The sequence below is a fragment of the Podarcis melisellensis genome (genome assembly GCF_964234715.1).
Source record: "Podarcis melisellensis genome assembly, chromosome: 6".
Lineage (NCBI taxonomy): Eukaryota > Metazoa > Chordata > Lepidosauria > Squamata > Lacertidae > Podarcis > Podarcis melisellensis.
The window spans coordinates 32,822,223-32,849,241 of NC_138538.1; the positions used below are offsets into that span (position 1 = coordinate 32,822,223).

At 43.5% G+C, this 27,019-nt stretch overlaps 1 protein-coding gene across 1 annotated transcript; it reads left to right on the top strand.

The window, feature by feature from the left end:
* Window positions 1-512: 512 nt before the first annotated feature.
* CSRP1 (cysteine and glycine rich protein 1) lies at window positions 513-23,958 on the top strand. The gene is made up of 6 exons (XM_081914486.1): window positions 513-673; window positions 13,864-13,976; window positions 18,662-18,830; window positions 19,908-20,037; window positions 21,362-21,455; window positions 22,208-23,958. The coding sequence occupies exons 2-6, from the start codon at window positions 13,865-13,867 to the stop codon at window positions 22,282-22,284; spliced, it is 582 nt and encodes a 193-aa protein (XP_081770612.1). The 5' UTR covers window positions 513-673; window position 13,864; the 3' UTR covers window positions 22,285-23,958.
* Window positions 23,959-27,019: the final 3,061 nt, after the last annotated feature.

A 27,019-nucleotide genomic window follows, 5' to 3' on the forward strand; every position in this document is an offset into this window, starting at 1 on the left:
CCTTCTGGTTAACAGCCAGGGGTACTGATGCTTTGTGCCATTGAGGGCTCCTTAATCACTTGAGTTCTTGTTTGCATTTTGGAAATGTTATGCAGTGGCCCACTTTGGACTTTCAAATTTCAGCAGCGCCCTGTGCAACGCCAAAATCTTCTGCTTTATTGTTTTATTTCACAAGATGTATATGCCGCTTGATGCTAATAAAACCTCAAAGTGGTTTGGAAAAGTGTTTTTTTTAAAAAATAAGAGATATGTTTATGATTATTTTGCTGCCCCGATGCTTTCCCCCCCCCCCTGTCTCTGTTCTCCTCAGCATCAGCTGCCTCGCTCATCCACTTGGGTGGGCGACCCTGCCCCGCTCGCGGCCTGCCTTGTTTGTTTGTTTCTTCAGGAAACGTGACCTCAGGCCTTTTGTGGTGCTGAGTGCAAAAAAGAGACGAAAAAGGCGCCCTCGGCAGCCAGCCCTCGGTCCCTCCCTCCTTGCCTCGCTCGCTCGCTCTTCCCCGGCGACTTTCTTTGGGCGGGCGCGCGGGGTGCTGAGGGACACGCCTTCCGCCCAGCAGAACAAAACAAGCCCCGCTCTCGGGAGGCTTGAGCCCGGCCAGCCTGAGGGAGAAAGAGCCAGAGCGTAGAGGGGACAGCAGTCAGCAGCCGGACGCGCGCCAGCATTCGCCAGGTAAGCAAGCGCCAGGCCGGGCCTTTTCCCTCCTTTTCCCGCCGTTCCGCGGGCGGGGCACTTGGGCCGCCGCGGCACTGCCTGGGAAGGGTTGGTGGCAAACGCCCTGCTGCTGCTGTTCCGGCTGCAGCGCGCCTGAAGAAAGTTCCCTTGCGGCGGCGGGGGCGCCATGTCTTGCCGCGCCTTTTCCCCTTATGTCACAGAGCTAACTTTCGGGGTTCTGATCCCCGTTGGTTTCCCCTCAGAAGCAGCCGTCTCTGCGACAGGAGTGTGCGTCAAATGAACTACCTCGAGACGCACAAGCCCTGTTTGCGCCCTGAAAACGCACGCGCGGGGGGGGGGGGGGGAGGTTACGCGAGAGTAAGCCACGCTGCAGCTTCCCGTAGAGCTGACGAGCCCTAAACCAAACTCTGCCTCCTCGACTGTGAGACATGATTCGCATCTTTTCTCCCCCTGCAGGGAAATGGTAATTATTTGGGGTCAATATGCAATTTTAAAAAGCATTGCAACACACTCAGCCTTACTTACTACCTGATTCTTGGCTTTTCAGTTCAGAACCTGGTTTTGCCCTTGTGAATGCATCTTAAACGTTTGAATGGGGCCTCCTTTTTGGGAGTTGGGGTGGCATACTGAAGAAAATTCTGCTCTGACTCCTCCAGAGCCTACCTTGATACCTCTGGATAATCCAACAAATTCATTGTGATATAATGTCCAAAAGGCGTGTGGCTACATTTCATTCTTAGCTGATGAGTGATGTGTTTCATCTAAAAAGTACATGGTGGGCATCCTGTAGACTGTCTAGACCAGTGCAAGAAATCCCTGCCTGAGAAACTCCAGGAGAAAGAGCTCTTCTCTCTTTTTGAATTGCTCTCCTCAAAATCTACCCCAAATCTACCACCCTGTAACTCAACCCATTAAACCTAGTCCTGCCCTTTGCAGCAGCAAAGAACAAGTATTTGTGGGACAGCTGTTCAGGTTTTGAAGAGTGCCTTTGCATTTCCTCCCAGTCTTCTCATCTCCAGCTTAATCATATCCAGTTTTCTCAACCTTTCCTAACACAACTTTCTATACCCCTGTGCATCTTCACTGACCTCCTCTGAATTGCCTACAACAGGCCGTCCAACTTCCAAGAGACTGTGATCTACTCCCAGTATAAAAAAACTGTCAGTGATCTACCCTTTGCCGTTGGAGGGAGGAGAAGCATGGGTGGGGTGGGTGGATTGCCCAGAGTTGTTGAGCTTTTATTTGTTAACTTTTGATAAACTTTATTTAATTCCACGATTGATAAGGGTCCCAGGATCAGCCGGGGATCTACCAGTAGATCGCGATGTACCTGTTAGACATGCCTGGCATACAACGTAAAGCAGTGTTTCTCAACCTGTGGGTTCCCAGATGTTGTTGGACTACAACTCCCATCATGCCTAGCCAGCATGACAAGTGGTCAGGGATTATGGGAGTTGTAGTCCAACAACATCTGGGGACCCACAGGTTGAGAACTGCTGACGTAAAGGGATATGGGACCAGTGGTTGTCCAGGTGCTGCTGAACTGCATCTCCCTCCATCCTGATCATGGGCCATGCTAACTGGATGGGACCGGGAAGTCCAGCAATATCTCAAGATCCACAGGTTCCCCACCCAATTTATATTCTCTTTAAAGTGTGGTGCCCGGAGTAGCATGATGGTGCATACGGTGTGACATACCTTCTTCTTTGGCAATCACTCGTAGCCGAGTAAGATTGTCTTCCATAAACACGGTTTTAACAATGAGTCCATAAGTGACTGTGGAGGCCAATTCTGGATCCACATGTCCTTCCACAGTGGGGACATTGGTTTCCGGGCGTGTCTTCCTCTTAGCATGTTTCTCCCTTGCATCCTGAGTTCAAGTGTCTTCAAAGCCCATGACAACTTTGGTAAAGGCTGTTCTCCAACTGGAGTGCTCGCAGGCCAGTGTTTCCCAGTTGCCAGTGTTTATACTACATTTTTAAAGATTTGCCTTGAGACAGTCTTTAAACCTCTTTTGTTGATCACCAGCACTACACTTTCCAACTACAGTACAGTACATTTGCTGTACAAATACAGTCTGTTGAAATCTTGCTGGCATTAGTATTTAGGGTGGTGTATTAGGTAAATTCTTAATTTGAATAACAGAAGGAACAGTTCTACTCCTTGATAAATACCCCAAGGCTATTATTTCTATTGTTGTAATTATAACTGGCAATTATCTTCAACAGCAGTTGCATTCTGAATTTGTATGGTTGACTAAAAACTTCAGAGCTATTTGGTACCACAGTTTCAAAAGTATTGAGCATGCTGAGTACCTGTTGACTTCTTTGCAAAAAAACAAAACTAAACACCCTGGGCCTGGCTGACTTAGAAGGCATTGTAAGGGTTTATGGAACTTCAGTTTAGGTTTCATTAGTATTACTGATTCTCAGTATACATCCTGTAAATATTCACATTTTAAGACTGGAAATGAAGTTAAGAGATTGTTAGGCCTAGCTCTGTGCAGCTAAAAGAATGTGTGGCTTTTTTAAAAAAAACTGAAGCAAGTACTTTAGATTGCCAGAGTTTGTGTTGGGAATCCTTATCTACCCTGAACATTGAAAAGTCAGTATTGAAGCCTGTTGTGGAAAGGTACTGGGCAGATAGCAGAGTGCATTGTGCTGAATGGAATTACTATAATCTTGCTTTGTCTAGTTGCAGTACCTTTTTACTTAAGAATTTGACTGTTGTTTAGTACTAAAGAATGTCCATTTATGGTAAAGCATGCTATTACTCAATGATCTGATAATTGCATGAGTGTCTGTGTTCCTTCCCTAGCAGACTTGGAACCTTCCTGACCACAAGTGACTATTAGCTCCAAGAATGTGGCAAAACAACCACAGAAAACTTTGTGAGTTTGCGTAAATCAGGTTTTTTTGCTCGTGAAATAATTAGCTGGATTGTATGGTGAGGCTACTCCAGGCCTCCTGGGTTCAGATTCAGTTCTTTAGCCATGTGGCCAGCCTCAGTTTCTCATCTGTAACATGATAATATTAGTGATTTGCGTTAGAACCATGAACACAATAAGATTGTCACACAGGGAATTCAAGTGCTTCTTAAATGATAATTACTTGTAGAAAATGTAGAGGGAAATGGGACGCTAGGCACACTAGCAGTGATGTACCTAGGCTCCCTTGCTCCCTTGGCTTGTATCAGCAGCTCTGAAGTTGAGAGACACCATGGACCAGAAACTCAAAATGTTTGCTTTTCATTGCTTTTCATGCACCCATCAGTGACTTCCTCTGTGGCCATGTGGGTGGGGTCTACTCTGCTCATCTCCTCCTTCATTTTCCCTCCTCCAGCAACTCTTGCCCACTCTTTCTTCCCTCCAAGCTCCAGTGGGTGCTCCCCTCACATTTCAAATATAGCCGCTGGCCAATTGGGCAGGGGGGGCCCACAGGGCTGCTCTGATGGCCCACACCAACAACTGGATTCCTCTACCAAGGTGCCTAGAGGAGCCTGCACACTTGCCTGCCACCCAGATCAGCAGAGGAGCGGACCATAGAGCGTGCCAAAGGGCTGGCAGACTCCTAGCCACTCTGAGCCAGAGTGGAGAGGCACGATTTTGCTCCCCTCTGGGTTTGCTCCCAAGGTGGAGACCAACTTGGCAACATATGGGTATGTCCCTGTACCCCTTTCATAATGCAGACTTATGAGGATTGTCTCCCTTAAGGATGAGGCAGTCTCCCAATTCCCTCCATATCCCCTGTCATTGGAACTTCTAATTCTGGGCCCTGAAAAGTATGCCCTGCAACTACTTCCTGCCTTTTCTTTTTTCTCTTTGCCCCCAAGTCATGAATGTGAATGAGCCTTAGAACAAGAAGCTGTTGTAATTTACATTTAAGGAAGCATGGGGATTTTCTTCAGAAGCTGCAGTTGACAGACTAGAACAGGAACATTTAGTGGTCTAAACCACTGAGCCTCTTGGGCTTGCCAATCAGAAAGTCGGCTGTTTGAATCACCGCCACAGGGTGAACTCCCGTTGCTTGGTCCCTGCTCCTGCCAACCTATCAGTTTGAAAGCATGCCAAAAAAGTGCAAGTAGATAAATAGGTACCGCTTCAGCAGGAAGGTAAACAACATTTCTGTGAGCTGCTCTGGTTTCGGTGTTCCGTTGCGCCAGAAGCGGCTTAGTCATGCTGGCCACATGACGCGAAAAAACTGTCTACGGACAAACGCCGGCTCCTTCGGCCTGTAAAGCGAGATGAGCGCCGCAACCCCAGAGTCGTCTGCGACTGGACTTAACTGTCAGGGGTCCTTTACCTTTTTACCATCACCCCCAGACAGCATGGCCAATGGTCAGGGATGATGAGAGTTGTGGTCTTCAAAACAGCCACAGGCTCCCGACCCCAGGTACTGGATGTCATTCCTGCTTCCCCCCACATTTGTACAGATTATTTGGTTCTCACTTACCAGCTCTAACTTAACTTACTTATAAACTGTGATGAATCCCATTAACGTTAATGGGTCTAAAGTGGGTTAAATCCAATTACTTTAATTTTGTTATGGATAGGGATGTACAGTTAATCTCTTTGTTTTTCTAAAGTGCCATTTATCAGGCCACCCTCTGCTGCTGTTCAACTTAGTGGTTGCAATCTCATGCTTCATTAAATATTTCCTTTCAATGCTTTTTTTATTCTGCCAGTTTAACACAGATCAGTGCTATTCTGAAACTGATTTCACCAGCAGCTGACCTGCAGTGTATGCCCTGTAGCGCATCCGACAACAAACATATGAGAATCTTGTGACTGGTTTAGTGGTGTCATAATGCAAAATATACATGATCTGAAGAGAAGCAAACTTCTCCCACCTGAGAATACTTTCTTCTTCTTTTTAAAAAAGTGTTGAGCTGCAAAGGAAGTCACAGTCTGCCCTGTGTCTTGCTCAGCTTGAACTTTATTTATCCATTACCTGCTATAATCAAGTAGCATGTGGTACAAGCAACTCCTACAGCTTCTTCCTGGGCATTATGGATGAGGGCTGATCTCATAATCACATTATTGTTTTGTGAAATTTCCCCTCTACAGTTCTTTCCCTCCCCCTTCAGTATCATGACATGTTGTGTCCCAGCATGCAGGGGGAGGGGGGAGAACTTAAACCAAAGTTGCTGCAGCTATATTTTCTGGTCCCTTGATAGATGGATGATTCTCCCATATTAGTATTGGATATATTCCCAGTGGGCTCAGCCACCGAGTGTTCTACTCCTATTGTACTTTTGCAGGTGGTGACTCATAGCTCAGAAGGAATCCCTTCCAAATGATAATGTAAACATCCGGAAAGCATCGGATAATCCATTTTAAAATTATACGTTCTGGCAATTGTCTCTTAGATTAGACATACAGCCATGGGAAATAGAAATACTGATATCCAATTGATACTTGTGAATGCAAATTTTAGATAAAGCCTACTTCCTTATGTAGTGTGGGAGACTATAAACAGTCATAATCTTACTGAGGGTGGAAAGATAAATTTCCTGTTTCAATTCATCAACTGTTCAGCGTCGAACCACATAATTTCTGTAGTTGGGTGCAATAGGATTTGACAGGCAAGAAGGGAAGGCCACCATTTGAATAGAACAAAGGATTAATTTAAAAACTGTAAACAATGATTTTGATCTAAATAGATAAGCAGCAGCTGCGGCATAACCATGATTCTTAACTTCCTGCTGTCTCAGTGACCAGCTGCCCCTTCCCCCAACTGTATGTACGTGTATGTGTGTGTATATATTTATATATAATGTTCCAATACTGTTCCTCAGGAAATCACACTTCTTACACTCTTCCATTGTCAGAACTGTCCATTTAGTCCTTCTCTCTGCTTCCTGTTCTTTACTTATCTATAAGAGGACTGGCCTTCTTAGTCCATGACTGCTAAGCTTCTTCAGAAGTTTCCAGTAAGAACTTTGTCAAAAACTTTTAAAAAGTCTGTATACTGTATACAATGTATACTGGATCCCTCATATCTGTATGCTTATTGACATATTATTTTTAGAAATGAACCAACAATTTCTGCCTAAACATAGCTGGTTCCTGCCTGGCGCAAAATGTTTAGTGTGTCATTTTGATTACCGGTAATGAGTGGAAAGTTCTGACTGTGTTTGACCTGCTGCTGTTGTCACCCTTGTACTTCTTTATTATTGCAGTGGGACCATAACAATGTATTCAGGTGCTTCCCATCTTTCTGGGAAAGTATTCAGGTTTAGATTACATATATTGGGTGTCTTGATGGCTGTTCCTGAACTGCTGATCTCTATTTGCAAAGTGCTGAGGGCTACATATAAGCCTTCATGCCATATGGAACTATGTCGGTGTAGATTGTTTACAAAATGCAATATATCTACACCCTATGCATATTAAAAAAGTGTGCAGTTCAACATAATGCCACATCTGAAAGCATTTCGACTTGGCAGACAGAATAATCCCCTCCCCCCCCCCCCCGTGCACTGTTCTGGGGATTCTCCCAACCCCATAGGGCCAATTTCAGAGGGTGAATGGGGTGGTAAACCCCATTGTGCAAACAGAAGCCTAGTTAGGTGCATCTCACTCCATGTAACTAGGAAATCTGGTTATCAGATATTATTGCCAAATATATTTTCAAATGTTTCATATCACTCTTATCTCAACTTTCTTATCATTTAAAAGGAGCAATTTAAAAAATCATTACTTAAAGGAATACCCTGCCGTCATATAAATCCTTGTATGGTGTTTTCACTGTAAGCAAACCACTGTGAGTTAACTATAGCAATAGCAATCCTGACAAATCCTTAATCAGTTTTATTTTTTTTAAATTTCAGAAATAACAAAAGATACACAACAGCAGTTTGCACACTAATATATCATCTATTTTTGAAGGATAATATAAGGGAAACAAGAGTTAGAAGAAGAAATAAGTAATGAGTGGAGTAAGAGAAGACAACATATAATTTACAAATAGTCTACTCAGTGTGAACTTAAATTAAGTATGTTACTGCTGACCATATGGTGTTTATTGCAAATAAGATAGTTATTTCCTAATAGAATAGTGGTACTCAGACCCGTCCCAAAATAGAGTAGGGTCACCTTGTGTCATACCTCCCCTTTCTACCACTTATCATATTTGTGAGTTTTAATTGAAAGAGGCATATCCCACAACTTTATTCATCTATGGAAAGTTGGTTTATCTTCTTCCATTTATGCCGTTCTTAAAATATGAGTCACTGTCTCCAAATCCCCAGATCAGACTTGGCCTAAAAAACTAACCAGTGAGTCCAGTGGCAGATCGGTACCTATCTGGTTCTTCAGTTTTATGACACCCAGTATATGTCACATTAATTCTGTTTTCAGTGTGAAATATTTGTTAAAGTTATTTAATAGTTTTAAGTATTACAATGATGGATCACAATACTTTGCTTTATCTGAGTTTGTCTTTAGTTCCAGTACTCTTTACACACAAGCAACCCCAATCCAGTGAGAGCAGTGTGCATGTAGATAGGAACGCTGTGGAGAATGCAAAAAAATGTTAGGGCCATTCAAAGCTGACAGCCTCAATCTTCTACCTGGTAGAGGGAGCAAATTTTGCCTGTCCCCTAGAGGAGAGAGTGCAAACTTAGTGCAAACTCAGGCCATAACTCAACCCAAAATTGGTGCATTTTAAGCTGATAACCATTGAGCAGCTAAGTTTATACAGCTGCTCATAGGCCATGTACTGCTATATATGTATTTCTGGATTGGAGCAGGGTTGTGTTTTTTTACCTTAGCAAACCTTATTGAATCCTCTTTTATTAGTGGAGTTGTTTGACACACCTAAGCTTCTTGATACATACCCCTTTTCTCATTGCATTTTAAGATACGTTAACTTAAGAGCTGCTTTTTCCCACATCTTCCAATCTTTTACTTGTTTGGCATTGGCAGTGTTGTTTGGATGGAACAGATACTTAAGATTTGTGGGAAGCATAGAATAAAGCCTTGGTTCTTGAAATATTATATGCTGTGACTATTTAAAAGCAGCGCTGCTGAGAATGCTTCACATGCAGAATCATCTAACTAATTAATCTTCTATTTCACTTAAGCTTTATCCTTGTTCACAGCCTTATATTTCTTCCTGGAACCTGAAGCTGTTGGGAGTCACAGCTGAGTCGGGGAGCACATGCTTTGTATAGAGCATGGCCCAGGTTTGGTACTTGGCAATTCCAGTTAGAACAGGAAATCCTTTGGGCCTTCAGATGTTGCTGGACATCAACTCCCATAAGCTGCAGACAGCATGGCAAATGGTCAGGAACGATGGAAGCTGTAGTCAAGCAAGGGCCGCAGGTTACTTACTCATTCCTGACTTAAAGGATCTTGGGTCAGGAGACATGGTCCTATATCTGACTCAGTATAAATGCATCTCTTTTGAGTTATTCTAGTTAATAATTTGGAACTTGAGTAGTAGTAGTAGTAGTAGTAGTAGTAGTAGTAGTATAGTAGTAATAGCAATAATAAGATTGTGACCTCTAGAATGTGCTCCTGGATTCAATTTATTTCAGGATATGTCTAGCTGCATCTAGTTAATCAGGTCAAGTTTAAGCCTCTTCTGTTTTTGACTTCATAGCCTCTCCCTTCCACCTGGTAAATTAGTGCTGTAATTTGGTGCTAATCCTAGCTACTGTAATCTAGCTATTGGTTAAATCACTACAAATAAAATGATGACAATTTGGAAATGCATAGATCAGATCCAAATAAAACTGTGTGTGATATCCTGGCCATTGTAAAGATAACTCCAGAAGAATCTTGCAAATTGAGGACTTCTCACTGGCAAGGCACAATCCCACATACTTTCTCTTTGCATTTTTGTTCACTGATACTGTTGGTCTGCAGATTATTGATAGCCTGGATTTAGTATCTGGTCAATAATATTCAGTGGCTGGACAAATGTCTTCTTTGACACAGCTATGAGAGGGCTTGCCCTCCTTTGCACCATCTGAACAGCCCTGCATTTGGAGCATGCAGAGATCAGGGCTTTACCCCAGCTGCTGAAGATAGTATAGACAATCTAATTATGCTCCCATCATATACTGTGCAGCACTGAAAGGTGCTGTTCTGTAGGGACACTCCATTTTATTGAAAGCCAGGGCTGGCCTCTTTCCTGCTCAGCTTGCTGGGCTATGCCCCAGCAGAAAGAAATGAGAGAGAGACTGAGCCACATTTCCTTTTAAGGCAATCCAAGGCTCCTAGCTGGAATTACTTGGCAGAGAGGGAGGGATACAGAACGTGAAAAGCTAGTTTGCAGGATATTTAGGTGGGAAGGCTGAGACAGACAACTGAGGGAAATATTTTAAAAAGGTGCTTTGATAATAAAACTGCTTTTATTCTTTTTACTCAGTTGCTGCAAAATCTCCCAGCCTTAGTCCAGTGTTTGTTGTTGTTGTTGTTGTTGTTTTGAAAAGGAACTCTTCAAAACTGGATGAGCTTCTCAGGCAGCAGAAACTTGCAGATCAGCCAGGGTCCGCAGCCCTTTGCTCAAGAGGGCAGACTATGAGTATGGGCAGTTGGAGAGATAGACAAATAGATGTTGATGTTGTTTAGTGGTTTAGTCATGTCCGACTCTTCATGACCCCATGGACCAGAGCATGCCAGGCACTCCTGTCTTCCGCTGCTTCCTGCAGTTTGGTCAAACTCATGCTGGTAGCTTCGAAAACACTATACAACCATCTCGTCCTCTGTCGTCCCCGTCTCCTTGTGCCCTCAATCTTTCCCAACATCAGGGTCTTTTCCAGGGAGTCCTCTCTTCTCATGAGGTGGCCAAAGTACTGGAGCCTCAGCTTCAGGATCTGTCCTTCCAGTGAGGACTCAGGGCTGATTTCCTTCAGAATGGAGAGGTTTGATAGGCAGATAGATACAGATAGGCAGATAGATACAGATGCCTAAAACAGCCATTAAATTAGGCAGGTTGAATGGAGAAAGGGCTACTGTACTTTTAACAGTTGTGCAAAAGCGGAAATCGCAACAGGTGTGGCTTGTGCTGGGATGGAAAATGCTACACCAGCTGAAATCCCCTTGTTTACACAGGTACACCTGCTGAACTCTTGTTTATGCAACTATCCAAGCTGCAGACTCCCTGTCCTCCTGAGCACCTGGCTTCCACATGTGACATGACCTGATTTGCCTTGTTTGTGCCTAATGCTGCCACTGCTGTTTTTTATGCTTCTGTTTTGGAAGAGGTGTTATATTGTTGAAGAAGGAGTTATCCAACTCACAAAAGGCAAAAGTGGAAATATATATTGGGTTATTTTGCATTGTCAGTAAAAAGAAGATGCTTACACCAAGCTGCTTTCTTATTCTAATGGATGGTAGAGGAGAGAGAGAGATGTTCAGCTTGGCTTTGCAAAAACATAAGATTCTAAATTTTTAGTATAAGCTGTCTCACTTAAAAGTGTGATCTGGGCACTCTAGATGTATATCAAGTTCAGGACCTCTTCCCCTTTTCTTCAGAGGAACCAATTGTAGCAATTGGGCCTCTGCATGGAGTATTTGTGTTGGTTTTTTTGGCATTTATTAATTATTTACAGAAATTATATTACACCTTTTATTCAGAAAGTGACTTCCAAACTTCTTAGAGTGACTTCCAAACATCAATTCTATGACAGTCCCTGCCCACAGGCTCGCAATCCAAAATGACATGGCACACAAAGAAAAGGGAATGGGAAGGAAGAGGAAAAGGCAAGTTCAAGCACAAGTTCTTAAAGTTACAGCTGATGTCAGTGGCAATTCTGGCTGTCCATCCCCAGAAATAGTCTTCTTCTCAGGCCAGATCCAGGAGCAGAGCTGGTGACAATGTCCAGGCCAGTAGGACAAGGAAGCTCCTGCCACACAGTTCTTTCTTTGTAAAGCTGCTTTCATTGTAAAAACAACCCTTGTAGGAGAGGGCTTGATGGAGGTGCCCTCTGCCCTCATCAGTGTAAGTGGCAGTTCTGGATGTCTTGCCACTCCCAGATCAGATTGAGGCTGGGAGAACCAGGCAGCTCCTGCCAAACAGTTCTTAAGACTTAATGGCCGAGTAGTTATGTGATAAGAGAGGGGGTGTCCCTTCTTGAACCATGTGGACATGATCAAGATGGACGACTTCTTCAGTTCTTAGTTCTCTAAGTTCAGCCAAAGAAGCTTAAGAAATACTGCTAACATCAGACTGATACTGTATATCACTAATTCAGAAAATGAGATTTCCTGCGCTCTTCAGCCATGCACTGCCCTGTTCCGTGTTCCTTATCTGTTTATTTTTGGCCTTGGCTCCATATTTCTAACCACACCTTTCTGTTTTATTTTTTCCGTCCTTTTATGAGTGGGTTTATGCACATCCTGGAAGAGAATGTATCACTGCAGTATTGGCCTTGTGCCTGGATCATAAGATTTCTTTCCTTCTAGGTTAAAAGCTACCTTGGACAGATTTGGCACATGGATGGCTTATCATTTCTGAGCCACTTGGTGCTTTATCTTAAGGTAGCATCCTCCTTGCGTCACGCAAAATTAAGGTAAAGGCCATTTATTCTGCAGGAAGCTAATTCACAGGAAATGCTTTACTTTGAGCTTTGCTATCCAGAACTTCAAAGCAGCAAGAACAGAGTTACAACAGTGTGCCCTTAAAATGCCTAATGAAATTGAGGCAGTTTCTTCCGCTTCTTCCAGGCCCCCATTCCTTTTGTACATTCTCCTTCTGCTTCACCTCAGGTGCTAAAATCAGCAGAGGTCTCCACCTTCATAAGCTTGGGGTGGTGGAGGTCCAGGAGAGGGCATTTTCCGTGGGAGCCCCTAAATTGTGGACCTCCCTCTCCACCAAGGTGTCTCTGGCACCTTCATTATACAGCTTCTGGCAAATGTTGTAGATCTACCTCTTTACCCTGGCTTTTGACACTTGAGATGTATATTTTTAGGATGCATCCTATTTCTGTCATTGTAAGTTGTTTTAATGTTGTAACCTACACAAAGGCCTTAGGGTGAAAGACAGAAGGGGAGGTAGAATGATTGGGTGCCTTGTTCCTGGCACTACTGTGGTGTCTAAAGGCACAGATGTGAATCTCATAAACTGTAATGTGGCATTCCTACTAGAACTTCCCTCATCCCCATTCTTTATTTCAGAAATGTGAAATCAATGAGACTTGGGTATCTACTATTTAAAACATAGTTGGAAATTCCTGCAACTTATGCAGCAAGACTGTTCACAGTATACAAATTGACAGAAGCCTTCTGAATCTGTGCCATTAATTCCAGTGAGTGACTCTTGCAGGCAAGGGAGGGGTATTACAGGCATGTGGTATTTCTCATTATCCCACTGTTAATTTCCTCCCTCAACATTCTTGGAATAGATGTGGAAGACAGGGAGCCAAGTGAAGGAAGCTACTGACATCAGAGGCCAGTGCAGCTCTAGATCTCTTTAGTGCATGTCTGCAATGTACTAAAGTCAGCAACATAAACCAGGCATAGGCAAACTCAGCCCTCCAGATGTTTTGGAACTACAACTCCCACCATCCCTGACCACTAGTCCTGTTAGCTAGGAATGATGGGAGTTGTAGTCCCAAAACATCTGGAGGGCCGAGTTTGCCTATGCCTGACGTAAACCCCCACCCGCCTCCATCATAACACAAGTGTGCTGTGAATGCATAAAAACCAGTGCGTGCAGGAAATACAAAGAGCAAGCCAAATAAGGGTGGCAGGAATGGGGCTAATGATGTGGCTAATGGGGCTAATGATGTAACCCTTAGTTATAGAAATATGCGAGCTGTTTATCTCACACTATGGTCTACAGTAAAGGTACTTTCTGCCACATCAATAAAGTCTGCAAACCATTCTCTTCACAGCTTCATGCAGGTTGCTTATTGGGTTTTAATGGGTTATTTGAATGCATCCTTGGTAACTGGTAAGTCAGGGCCAGCCCAATACATTTGGGCACTTGATGCAAATGACAAAGTGATGCCCCCCTCTTTGCGATGGAATAAGGGATGGGTGAAGTTCTATATAAGGAACAAAGAGGTAATAAAGATCCAGATCAGGATCTGCTGCCCCTGTGGATCCTGCCACCTGAGGCGGTTGCCTCACCTTGCCTCATAGGTGGGCCAGTCCTGTGGTAAGTTCATTGCGCTACCCCAGTTCCTCTGTCTTCAGTCAATTACATTGCCTCCCCCATTTGTTCCCTTTACAGGATGCCGAACTGGGGTGGAGGAAAAAAGTGTGGCGTGTGCCAGAAAACAGTGTACTTTGCCGAGGAGGTGCAATGTGAAGGCAACAGTTTCCACAAATCCTGCTTCTTATGCAGTGAGTATGGCAACCCCAGGGATGTTTCTGATTTTCTTTTTTCATGCAGACATGCACAATACTCTTGCCAGCATGGTAAATAAATTCCTGGATTTCTTCAGCAGCTAGTAGGGAGTATGTTGCAATTTGGCTTTGCTGTTTTGCTTCCAATGCAGACTAGCTCTCTGTAAGGAAGTCCTGCAGTCTAACTACTATACAACACTGCCTCTCCTCTTTGGATAGGAGCACTGTAGAGCTACAGCGGAAGGTTGGCAGGTAGTAGGGCCTGGTATTTTGACTGCTGAGCTGCTTAAACACATGTCATGTATCTTGCCACATGATCTGGCTCACACTCACAGGGGTGCTGTGAATATAAATTATGTACATGAAACAGAATCATGTACATGGCCAAGAGCTCCTGGGCAGCAACATTCCACTGGAGGGGGGTGGGACTAATAACCCATAGGCTGTATCCAGCCCCAAAAAGATTTTTGTGTCCCCAATTTGTCATTTAAAAATTCATCCACTTTTCTACTGGCTCTCTTGCTGTGATGCCATAGGGATTTTTGTGTGTGCTTCCCAAGCCCCTCCAAATCTGTTTGTTTGTTTACTGAATTTAATACAAAATTTTTAAAAATGATTAAAGATTGTCTTAAAGTAGTGTAGATAGCTGATGGAAAATTCTTTGAAAGGCATTCTTGAAAACTGCCCATGCCTACCACATGGGGCCTGAAGAGTCAATGTGGCCCTCTGCTCAAAAAGAGGTTAGCAACAGCCCTGTTCTAACCAAACTGCTTTCCACTATGTACACCTGTCCAGTGGTCCCAGCAACCCAGGAAGTATCTGCCTTGTCTAAAGGGATAAGCCTTGCTTGTATCATTCACTGTGGCTCCCACCAGAATCTCTGCAGTACCCTGATAATTCTTGCCTCAGATTTTGAACTGTGCATGCACAACCACGTTTTGGCAGTACAAATCTGCTGCTCAGAATGTCCCCCAAAACAATGAAGGATTGCCTTCTCTAGTAACCCTGAGTAAAGCACGCCAGTCGTTTCCCCCCAGATTGCAAAGGAACATGTAATATGTCAAAAATTGGAGGGAAAAATGTTCTTAAAAGCACTTTTTAAACTTCCTGCACATTTACCAATCTTTTATTAGATGAGTTTGAAAGCTGGAACATTGTTGATCTCTTCATGTACATTACACATGCCAATGTTCAAATTATTGGCTCATGTTTCAAGTTATTTTGCAAGTTAAAATAGTGAAAGTTTTTTGAATCCTAAAATCAGACTTGTAAAGTGCTACTGATGGCCAGAAATGTCATGAAATTTTTCCTGCTCTATTATTTCATACAAAAAGGTTTCTGACGGTCCTTTTTATTGAGTCATCTGTGTTAACAGATATGGGAGCCTGCTTTCAAGTTGCATGGAACTCTTAATCAGGCAGGAGTAAGTGTTCCATGTAATTCAAAAGCTTTCTGTCCTACTCTGCCCTACAGTTCCTGTACTCTGCAAGCACAGCCATTAAATTTCCATGCACTGTAGTGCTAGTCATAGATGGTAAAAGGTTCTATATGAGTTTGCTTCATAACGGCAATGGATCTCGCTCTCTCTGTAACTCCATTCTAATTGACAGTGAATTCATAGACAGAATTTTAAACCTGATAGGCCCTGCCTATTGAAGCTGAATGTCAAATGTAGAGCCTCTTTAGCCAGCTGGTGTTGACTTGGTTGTTGTTTTTTAAGTAAAATAAAAAGCTTTCTGTTCTTGTGCTCTGCTCTCTACTGCATCCAATGTTAGGCTTATCTTCACACTAATGCTGTGTTTGTCTTTTCTTATGCGCTGTGTGTCTGATGACCTCCTGTGTTTGTGTGTTCCGCCTCTGAGAATCTTGTATATGCTTCAGCTTGCTGTGGTTGTGAATAAACTAAACAATAGCTGGTGAAAGGAAATGCAGCTAATCTGCTAATCTCAAAGCACTGAAGGAAATGCCCTCTGTGATGGGACTGTGTTGACCTGGGGCAACAGCTGTTCTCTAGTTTAGCAGCTGGAAAATGTGATTTTTACTGCAGCTATGGACATCTTAAAACAAAAGTTGTGCTGCTCTCTTACTGCACAATGTGTACCAACCTCTGGTCCCTGTGACCACATAAACTCACTTTGACCCTAACAAAGGAGACTTAATAGGAGCAGTCTCATCTGTTGTTCAAGTGACTTGCCTGTTCATGTATAATGTGGGTGTGGAGATCTAATTTTTACATCAACCTTAAGCAAAGCTACAGGGGGGAAATGTCTGAAGTAGGGGAAGAGCTGCAGCTCCTGAGGAAGGGCCATAGCTCAGTCATAGAGCATCTGCTTTACATGCAGAAGGTGTCAGGTTCATTCCCCTACATCTCCGGGTAGGGCTGGGGAGAGAACCTTGCCTGGAACCCTGAAGAACCATGCCAGACAGTTTACAGACAGTACAAAGCTAGATGGACCAGTGGTCTGTGCAAGTAACTGAACACTTGTGGACTTGCAGATATTATGGCCTCAAATAAGAACACTTCCAGGCTTGGGGAACCAGGAGACCCAAAGATCACACCATTTGTTCACCAGAGAGCCAAAGTCTACGTTGGAGGGTTACCAACCCCACAAACAATGAACAGCATTACCAGCCATGTTACAAATGTGAAGAGAGATGAGACAGAATAAAATTGCCAAGTCATTTATTTATGAAACTTTTATACCACTTTTCTGTTAAAAATAAACAGAGCAGTGCATTGTTTGGAAGAAACAGTGAAGAATATTGCATGGCAGGAAATCACCATTAACATTCTTCTGAATATAAACTAAGCAGAGTCTTAATCAGTAAACTGTCAAGAGAACTTGATAAATCAAAACCCTTAAAATAAAAAAGGATGTAGCTCATCAAACCCATTAGCCTTTACCAGTTCCAAATAAGATCCAAGCTCCATTGTTTGTGGGGGGGTGGGAGGAGAAATTCCTAAACATATCGGCTTCCTGGACAGTTACTGAGAAGGGGCCTCATTTGCTCTGAATGAGAGTAAAGGGAACACACCAGCAGTGAATCAGTTCCTGTTCGACTGATTACAACAGAGAGCAACATAGTTAATCAGTGACGCATTGTAGAGCACGGAAGTGTAAGTAAGTGGTGGGCTTGGGTTACATCAAAACAAACACCAGATTCTTCTTGAAGTGTGTGGATACGCTAAACAGCTGTCATCTGCAAACAACCCCAAACCTAGTCCATTTTAGCTTTTCTGAGCTCATTGGTATGGAATCTCTGCTTCAGAACTACGGCTAACATCCTGATTTCAAATAATTGAGAATGGCATCTTAGCGAGGCATTTGGCAGTGGCTTCTCAAAGATTTGTATATAGGGCTGAGCAAAAGGTGCCTTTGATATGGAGAGGGCAAAACTCTGAATGGAAAGAAGACACACCTCAATCCCCTTCACCAGAAACATAGAACCAAGTATCTTTGATCATAGCTGATTCCCCTTAAGATTACTATAATGACCCAGCAGCCCAATATGACACGCTGTTCAAAATAGCTGAGCCTAACTTGTAGTGATTGTACAAGACATCCAGGCCAGGCAAGTATTGGAACTCCACTCCAAGAAATGTAAGCTGTTTTTGATGGAAGAGAGTTTTGCAGCAATCCTCCTTTGATGGCAGCACATCTTGACACTCCTCCTCCTATTAATTCTCTCTGCTGGAGGGCTAGACCAGTCAGAGGAAAATAGTACCATATTTGGTAATGAGAATGGGATATTCAGTCTTGGAGACCCATATTTAGTTGCAAGGTATAGGCTGTTGCTACTGTTGCTACTGTGGCATTCCTAGGGGAGCGCTCTGTTTTGTTTTCGCATTCTTTAAGAGTAAGACAATTTTATTTTGGGCTAAGAGGCAAACTCCAGCCTCCTGAGGTTTTAAAACTTGACTGCTGTTGGCAGACTCGACATCTCTTTCTCTCTCTCTTTAAGGACAATATAGAACTCAAGGCTCTAATTCCTTTGCAGCTGGGAGGAACATAACATTAGCTCTTGGACTCAGTTCTGATCCCTCTTATCCTTGTGGCCATCACTCTTCTCCTCTCCTCACCCTCTGCAGTTCTGACTCTAGAATCAAGGCAAGGGTTAAGAGAGAACACCAATATGAGTGATGCTGAGGTCTGATTGTGCATTTGAGAGAGGGAAATGTGTTTGTGTGCAACTGTGAAGCTGTCAGATACTGGATAGCCCAGGCAGAAACATCTTTGTCTGCAGTTGGAAAGCTCTGTCAATTTTCTTTTCTTTTCTTTTCCAATAATTTTTTTATTGATTTTCCATAATATTTAACAAATTGTCACCAAAATAATAAAAATTTCTACAAATTCAATGCAAATTTAAAAGCTGATTTCCCTGATTTCCCCCACACCCCAGATGTTCCCTCTGTCCTTGATGGAGCCATTGAGCCCAGCGCCCTCACCTTTTTGTCTTTGAGATGAGGATTTCCACATACACACACCGCGAACACACACAGAGTATCTTGACAGTAGCTCTTCAGTGTCATCTGTTCTTTGACCCTAATTCTCTGTGGCACTGCAGGTATTGAATGGCTACCCACAAATCTCCTCAGGTAGCTCCTTGGAGAAAGCAGGTCTGATACTTAAAGCTTCTGAAGGCCTTCTGACTTTTGCCTCTTCCTTCTCCCTTCCTTGCAGTGGTTTGCAAAAAGAACTTGGATAGCACCACAGTAGCTGTGCATGGAGAAGAAATCTACTGCAAGTCATGCTATGGGAAGAAGTATGGACCAAAAGGCTATGGATTTGGACAGGGAGCAGGGACTCTGAGCATGGACAGGGGGGAAGGACTTGGGATCAAACCCGAGCAGTAAGTTGTAAATCTTTGTGCATCTTGGTAACAAGTGTGATCATATTGTCTGTCTTAGGTGAAGATTTTATTTCTTGCTCGTGCAGAAAGGGGAGTTACTTCTGGAGAAGTCCTTATAATTCAGAGATAATTCTGACCCAATGCTGCTTTTGCTCTCTCATATATAGGGAAAATCCCCATGACTGGCAACAATTTTAATATGGGGACTTGATCAATTCCCAAGTGCTTCTGGGTGCAGAAAGAAATGCAGCACTCTGGTTATTTAAATGTGTGGCCTGCCCCCTCTTAAACTCCCTAAAGTATTGGCATTATCTATAATCTAGACAAAAGCCAACAAAACAAACCCGAATTCCTCTTTTTCCCAGGTTAACCTTGATCACAAGTACCAGCTTGAATAAGGCCCTGCCTAGGGATAACTGTGCCAAATACAGTGGTACCTCGGGTTAAGTACTTAATTCATTCCAGAGGTCCGTACTTAACCTGAAACTGTTCTTTACCTGAAGCACCACTTTAGCTAATGGGGCCTCTTGCTGCGCCACCAGAGCATAATTTCTGTTCTCATCCTGAAGCAAAGTTCTTAACTCGAGGTACTATTTCTGGGTTAGCGGAATCTGTAACCTGAAGCATATGTAACCTGAAGCGTATGTAACCCAAGGTACCACTGTATGGATATTTTAGAAAGTGAAAAAGCAAACCTGGGCACTCTATCTTTTGGAATGACACAATTTCTGCACCCTCTCCTAAGCTGTTGTCCTTGACTGCTGCTGTATTGAGTATATGACTCAAATTATCTGGATGAGTACCAGACCAGATTCTCATCCTGCCAGATCTCTGTGATGCAAACAAACTCTGTGGTCTTGTCCCCAATGCCCCATGGTACACAACACACTGACCTGGCATTCACCAGCGAAAATGGAAGTTTGGGAACAACACTATCCTATAACTTACCAGTCCCTAGAATAGCCTTCCATAGCCACAAACGGAATTGGCTGTCACCAATATCCTCCTTCCCTGCAGACTCTACAGTGTACAAACCTGCAGACATATAATGATTGTTTCCCTGTCTGGACTCCACAGGCCCCAGCCCCACCAGCCTACCAACAATCCCAATGCATCCAAGATGGCGCAGAAGGTGGGTGGTGCTGACGGCTGTCCCCGCTGCGGACAGGCTGTGTATGCTGCCGAGAAGGTGGTTGGAGCTGGAAAGGTAAGAGCCTGCTGTTAAGAGCTGAACCTCAGAGCATAAATCACACACTGGTGTGAGAGTAAAACAAAAACATTGGATGCAATGGGAAAACCGCTTCCAGTTGGGGTTTCCTGATTTGGGGAATACATAGTGAAACACACGCATGTGGAATTTCCCCACATTGCAGTTTACACTAAACTTGTTGCATGGGGTGGAATTTAATGTTGCAGTATTATGAATGTTCTGTTTTCGGAAGCATTTCAGCTTGCCAGACAGAGCAAACTCCCCTCCCCTCTCCTCTCCTCTTGGGTTTCTTCCAGTGCCCCCTGAGCCAATTGCAGGGGGCATGGGGAAGGGGGGGGGAGAAGGCCCATCACACAAACAGAATTCTTGCACAGGGTTTCCACTCACAGGCTCCTTAGGCAAATCCTGCCTATGGAAACTATGTCTGTGTAAGAACTTCATGTTATAAGAAGCAGCTCTTGAGTGTTCAACAACTTTTTGTGAAGGTGCTTAAAACAGCCTTCAAAACTTATCCTCTGTCAAATTACCATGGATATTTTTGTAATCTATTGCAGAATCAAGACAGAAATGTGGCATCTTTTTGTTGCAGTGTACACTGATCTTTAAGGACACAGGTGGCGCTGTGGGTTAAACCACAGAGCCTAGGACTTGCCGATCAGAAGGTCGGCGGTTCAAATCCCTGCGATGGGGTGAGCTCCTGTTGCTTGGTCCCTGCTCCTGCCAACCTAGCAGTTCGAAAGCACATCAGAGTGCAAGTAGATAAATAGGTACCACTCCGGCGGGAAGGTAAATGGCGTTTCCGTGTGCTGCTCTGGTTCGCCAGAAGCGGCCTAGTCATGCTGGCCACATGACCCGGAAGCTGTAGGCCGGCTCCCTCGGCCAATAAAGCAAGATGAGCGCCGCAACCCCAGAGTTGGTCACGACTGGACCTAATGGTCAGGGGTCCCTTTACCTTTACCTACACTGATCTTTGGAACTCCTTGCCCTAAATTATGATTAAGGTTAGCAGCATAAATGAGGCTAAGCGATTACATAGGAATATCAGTGAAGATATTTGGGGTGTGTACATTCTCTTCCTTGGGATGCAAACCTTAAATGCTAAAACCTAGGAGTGATCACTAGGAATTTGGAATATTTCAGTACAAAACAGTATTTGGGATGAGAAGATGGGTGACTGGGCTGCAGGCCTCGTGCATTGCCAGTGAGAACTACTGTCTTTAAAAAAATAAGAACCTGACAACACCTAATATAGGAGTCCAAAAGTGTCGTGGTGAATCCTTTTACTTGCACCCTAACATCTTGTCTTCTGTGTTGTTCTCAGTCATGGCACAAAGCATGTTTCAGATGTGCAAAGTGTGGTAAAAGTTTAGAGTCCACTACTTTGGCTGATAAAGACGGTGAAATCTACTGCAAAGGTAAGAATTTATATTTCAGGATGTCTTGCTTGTGTTAGATTTCTAGTGAGATCTGATGGTTAGTCATGGGTCAATGTGTCAAATGTGACGCTAATGCAAAGGGTGTTCTGTCTGCCTCCAGATGGTCTTGGAGGACCAAGATGCAAAATTGCAAAAGGTTGCTATTTAGGGCTTTCATAGAACCATAGGTGGCAAACCTCTAATATTTATAACTGTTCCTTGACTTGCAGTGTAATAGTGAGACCGATAAATTCCCCCTACCCTTCATCAGTTTGCCCACCTTGATAATATCTAATGATACCTACAGGTATATACATAAACACGTTTTTCATATCAGCACAGTGTGTCTTAAGGCCTAAACAACTCGCAATGCCCTTGTATTGTGTAACTTACCGCTGATGCTCATTGTTGTTGTACAAAATTATTAATCACAGTGGGTGGGAAGAGGCTTCTTATGCCTCTAGTGGGTGGGAAGAGGCTTCTTATGCCTCTAGTGGGTTTTCCACTAAAACTTTTAAATGCAATGGTTGCAGATTGCAGCCTCTACAGCTGTGTTTTGTAATAATAATAATAATAATAATAATAATGAAAGTGTTTGAAATGGAGTGGGAGAAGTTACATGTGTGTAGTTTGCCCCTGAAAAGGGAAGTGTAATTTTCCTGCTTTTGCTCAGTGATTTATGCTGTATGAACTGTTGGTTTGCCGCATAGCCAACACTCTGACTGTGTCTCTCTTCACCTTTTCTCCTGCAGGCTGCTATGCCAAGAACTTCGGACCCAAGGGCTTTGGCTTTGGGCAGGGAGCTGGAGCACTTGTCCACTCCCAGTGAAGAGCTGGCCCATGAGAGACTTTGAAGTCTCCTCTCCAGCACTGAATGCTTTGCCAATGCTGAACTCATCCAGACTGACCCTCAAGGCAATTTCACCAGTTCTTGCAAATGTATTAACAGTAACAGAATCTGCTGCTTTCCAGTGTATCACTGGCCCACCTCCTGTTTACTAGCTCAGCAGCCAACCATATAGTCCTGACCCATATGCCCTAGAAGACACTAAAGTTTCCAATGATCTGCAGTGGGCTCTAACCTACCATGGCTCACATTAATACAGTGGCCTTCTTAAATACAGTTTCACGCTTTCAGCCACAGCTGAAACTATATACAGCAGAGAGCATAGCCATTTCCATATATAAAACACTGTGATAGCTTCTTCAAAACACCTCTTGCTCCCACCCCTAGCAAAGGTTATTTTTATGAAAACATATTATATATTGTGATATTAAGTCTTATTGAAAAGTCAAATGCAAAATATGAAGCTGATCAAAGATGATTGTGGACCACAAGGATAAAGAGCTGAAAACTTAAACTACTTAGCTGTGTACAAGTGATACAGAGAAGGAAAGGGAAAGTGTGTAAACATGCACAAAAGTGTAAATAAAGCACTTTTCTAGAGTTTGGAGGAACTATGCAGGCAAATCCTAAACTGTTGTAACCTTGAACATTTCAGAAAAATTACTAATATAGTATTAAGGCACTTTTTCATATTTGGGAGAATTTAGATCATATCAAAATAAGGTTAAGAGACTGATACACAGGTGCTTTCCCTAATGGCATTGCCCACCATTCCTGTCACTCCTAGAAGGTGTACAAGTTTGAAGGTGTACAACCAAAGATTCAATATTTGTTACTTATGGCGACTGGGACCACTGAGAAGTAGAAGGTTTAGAAGTCCAATTTGCTACTGCTTCAGGTTATCATCAGTCCTTTCTGTGTCACTTCCCCCTTGAACAAAGGAAGTGCTTAATGGGTCAGCTTCACTTCTTTGCCTTGAGGGTAGCCCCTGTTTGTTCTTGTCTCTGCTTAGGGAGGTTCCCTGGGCAGGAGAGGACCTGCCTATTGCATTGTCATGGAAATACAGGCACCTGAGTATCCTGTCCAAACAAGCACTAAAAACAGGAGCTGTCAGATTCAATTCACTTCCTGCAAAGCTCTTAATGTAATAGAAGATTGAAGCCAGTGATTAACTGGACCTGTAGTGTATCATTTTATAGAGTTTAAGAAGAGATTAAGGAAGATTCCAAACCACAGAAGCTGTAGATCTTATAAGCATCTATATATGGGGTCTAATGTTTGCAGTCTTACTTCTTCCTTTTATGAAGCTCAGGGGAAGTCTTGCTTTCAATGTATAAGCCTTCAAAGGGTTTGGAGCTTTTTAACAGATAATCTAGGTCACGTGTCCCCCAATTTATTTAGCACAATATGGGTCCATATTAGTTTTCAGTGTGATCTAAATGCACAGTTCATATCCTTTCCTTTAGGATGCAGCCTGAATAATGTTTTAATCTCTCCGCTTTAGGGGATTTGCATGAAATTAGATTACATTTCTGTGGGTCCATGCACATTTATTACAAACTTGCCAGAAAACCTGTAGTAATAACATTTTTACAATGTTCTGTTACATACTAGAGCAAATAAAATTCCATGTATTCAATAAAGCGGTTAAAAGGAGTTTGTGTGTCTGGCTCTCCTGTATTTAAGGAAGAGGAAACCTGCCATGAATCTGTCTGTGTGGGAAAGCCTGCATCTTTGCAGTTTCTAGAGATGAAGGCAGAAATAATGCATGCGGGTGAGGGAAATAATACATGCACAGAGATATTCTCTCGCCCTCCCCGCCACCTGTCACTGTTGAAAAACATTTGAATCTGCACTTTGAGCTGATGAGGGCATTTGTAGCTAGCAACTCTAGCAAAATTGGGGTGGGCCACCCAGGAATGTCAGGCATGGTTTCGAAGGTGATTTGTCACAAGAGGAGCAGACCTGTCTGAGTGCTGGAACTCTGGGTCTGTGGCAGTCCTTGAGCTGAAATCGATTGGAAAGTGAACCTGCATGAGCCTGCCTTTAGGGCAAGGATGGTCAAGCTGGAGTCCAACAACATTTGAAGAACACATTAGGGATCAGATGTGCTTAGCACATTAACCTGTGTGGCAGGTGGGGCCACTGTCTGTTTCATACACATAACCCAAAATGTGATGTCAGGAAAGTCAGTAGAGCATGAGATTCTACTGGGTGAAAGATTCTTGCATTGCAGGGGGTTGGACTAGAAGATTAACCTCGTGGTCCCTTCCAACTCTACAATTCATTGATTCTGTGATTCTTTGACAGGACTGTCATACCACCTCATTTACTTTGGATCAACAGCTTTATCAATCCTGGCACTTCAAGGTAGATAACTAATTTTTTTGTGTCATGCTTAAGGAGATTCCAGAGTTTCCCTCTTTCCTCCACACTGTACTAATATTTGCTTCTCATTCAGTGGAACCCCTTCTCCAGGTAAAGGTAAAGGGACCCCTGACCATTAGGTCCAGTCGTGACCGACTCTGGGGTTGGGGCGCTCATCTTGCTTTATTGGCCGAGGGAGCCGGCATACAGCTTCCAGGTCATGTGGCCAGCATGACTAAGCCGCTTCTGGCGAACCAGAGCAGCGCACGGAAACGCCATTTACCTTCCCGCCAGAGCGGTACCTATTTATCTACTTGCACTTTGGCGTGCTTTTGAACTGCTAGGGCAGGAGCAGGGACCTAGCAACGGGAGCTCACCCTGTCGCGGGGATTCAAACCGCCGACCTTCTGATCAGCAAGCCCTAGGCTCTGTGGTTTAACCCACAATGCCACCTGCGTCAGAATGCCTTCTGCCACTGGGCTGTGATTTAATACCTTTTAATCTTCACAGACCTTCATTTCTCACTTGGAGGGACAGTTCCCACATCTTGTCATTTCTGTGGACAGAGCCTGGCGTTCCAGAGATTTCTCTTGAACATCTGGATTTGGTGCTAGAGCGTTGAAGCAGAAATAGGAGACCCCTCCTGTGAGGGTTCATTGTGAGCAAACAAATCATGCTTTGAGCCTGCCTTGTCTTACTCAAGTGGCCTGGCGACCTCTACTGGCAGTGCTCTGAATATTACAGCATGGCATGCAGGACTCCTAGTTTTCACAAATATACAGTATCAGGTCTGCTATGAACATTTACATTTTGGATATTTGTTTTAAAAAATCTGCTGTAATACAGTTACATGGATAATTTAAACAACCCCCGTCTCAGAATGATATGTGACATGTATTTCAAGCTGTGACATGTACTTCTTTCAAATGCACTTACAAATAACAGCTTTCTTAGAAAAACGGGGTTTATTTCTCTAGGCCAGGTCTGCGCTACATAAAGTCCACAGGTCAACTGCAGCTCCATCCCTATTTGTGGGCTTCTAGGAAATTCCAAACACCCATGGTGTTGCAGCCCATTTCTTGTGGAAGTAGCTAAAGCCTATCCAACCCCAGAAATATTTGGAGCGAAGAGAGTGCCTGTGCCTGTACTGTTCCTCCCAGTATCGCCCAGATTCCAAAAGCACATGAAAGAGTTAGTGACAGCTTTTTCATCCAGCAAATCAAGCTGCTTGGGCTCACCTGTGCCCATGAAGTCTTCACTAGTGTGAGCTGCTGGGATACTGAAAGCTTAATGAAAACTTGTAGGGACTTCAGATAAGGTGGTAGGGAACTGCATAATGGGGTGGGAAGGTGGGGAGAAAAGAGAATGAAGACTAGAGGAAGAAAAGGGGAGCAGAGATGGGGAAAAGGGAAAAGGTGGGGATAGATGGGATTTGCAGATTTGTGGTGAAGCAGAAGATAGATGTGTGTGATTTGAATGAGAAAAGGAAGCTGTATGTAATGGAGAAAGAAAAGGAGGGGTTAACAGGAGCTCAGAGAGAACTGTCAAGGTGCAAAGAAAAGTTAGTGTACTGTGCAGAGAGAAAAGGGAGGTTCCTCAAGAATGGTTAAAAATGGAGTCAGAAGCAACAAAAATCTTTTCTCTGATCAGCTTAGCAATGAGGCCCTCTTGAGCTAAGAAAAATATAAAAGGCTGTCTCTGGGTGGCGAGTTCCAGTTGCATGTAATCAATTTGTCAAACTGATCCTTCGGCATCTTGGACATCACTGCCCTTTAGAGTTTCCCATTACAGATTCTATTAAGTAAAACTAAAACTCTCAAATGTGTATAAAAGGAGAGAATTCAATCTGAAGGGTTTTCCCTCACTATACAGTGGTACCTCGGGTTAAGAACTTACCGTAATTCATTCAGGAGGTCCATTCTTAACCTGAAACTGTTCTTAACCTGAGGTACCACTTTAGCTAATGGGGTCTCCCCCTGCCGCCGCAGCGCAATTTCTGTTCTCATCCTGAAGCAAAGTTCTTAACCCGAGGTACTATTTCTGGGTTAGCGGAGTCTGTAACCTGAAGTGTCTGTAACCCGAGGTACCACTATCGTGCCACCATGACTAGGAAAGCTGCATTACTGAGCATATGATGCCACAATCTTGTCCTTAGCTACACAATAGCTTCAATGCCCTCAGTAATTTCTTATTTGGTTCACATAATGTGGGGGTGCCCACATCACTCTCCTCCTCCAAGGACTACCTTGTAATGATCTGGCTTCTCCCCTTTGTTTAAATTACTTTCCAGACACTTTTAGCATTGTGCGGACCTGTTTCCTAATGGGAAATTTACTAGAAAAGGATTCAT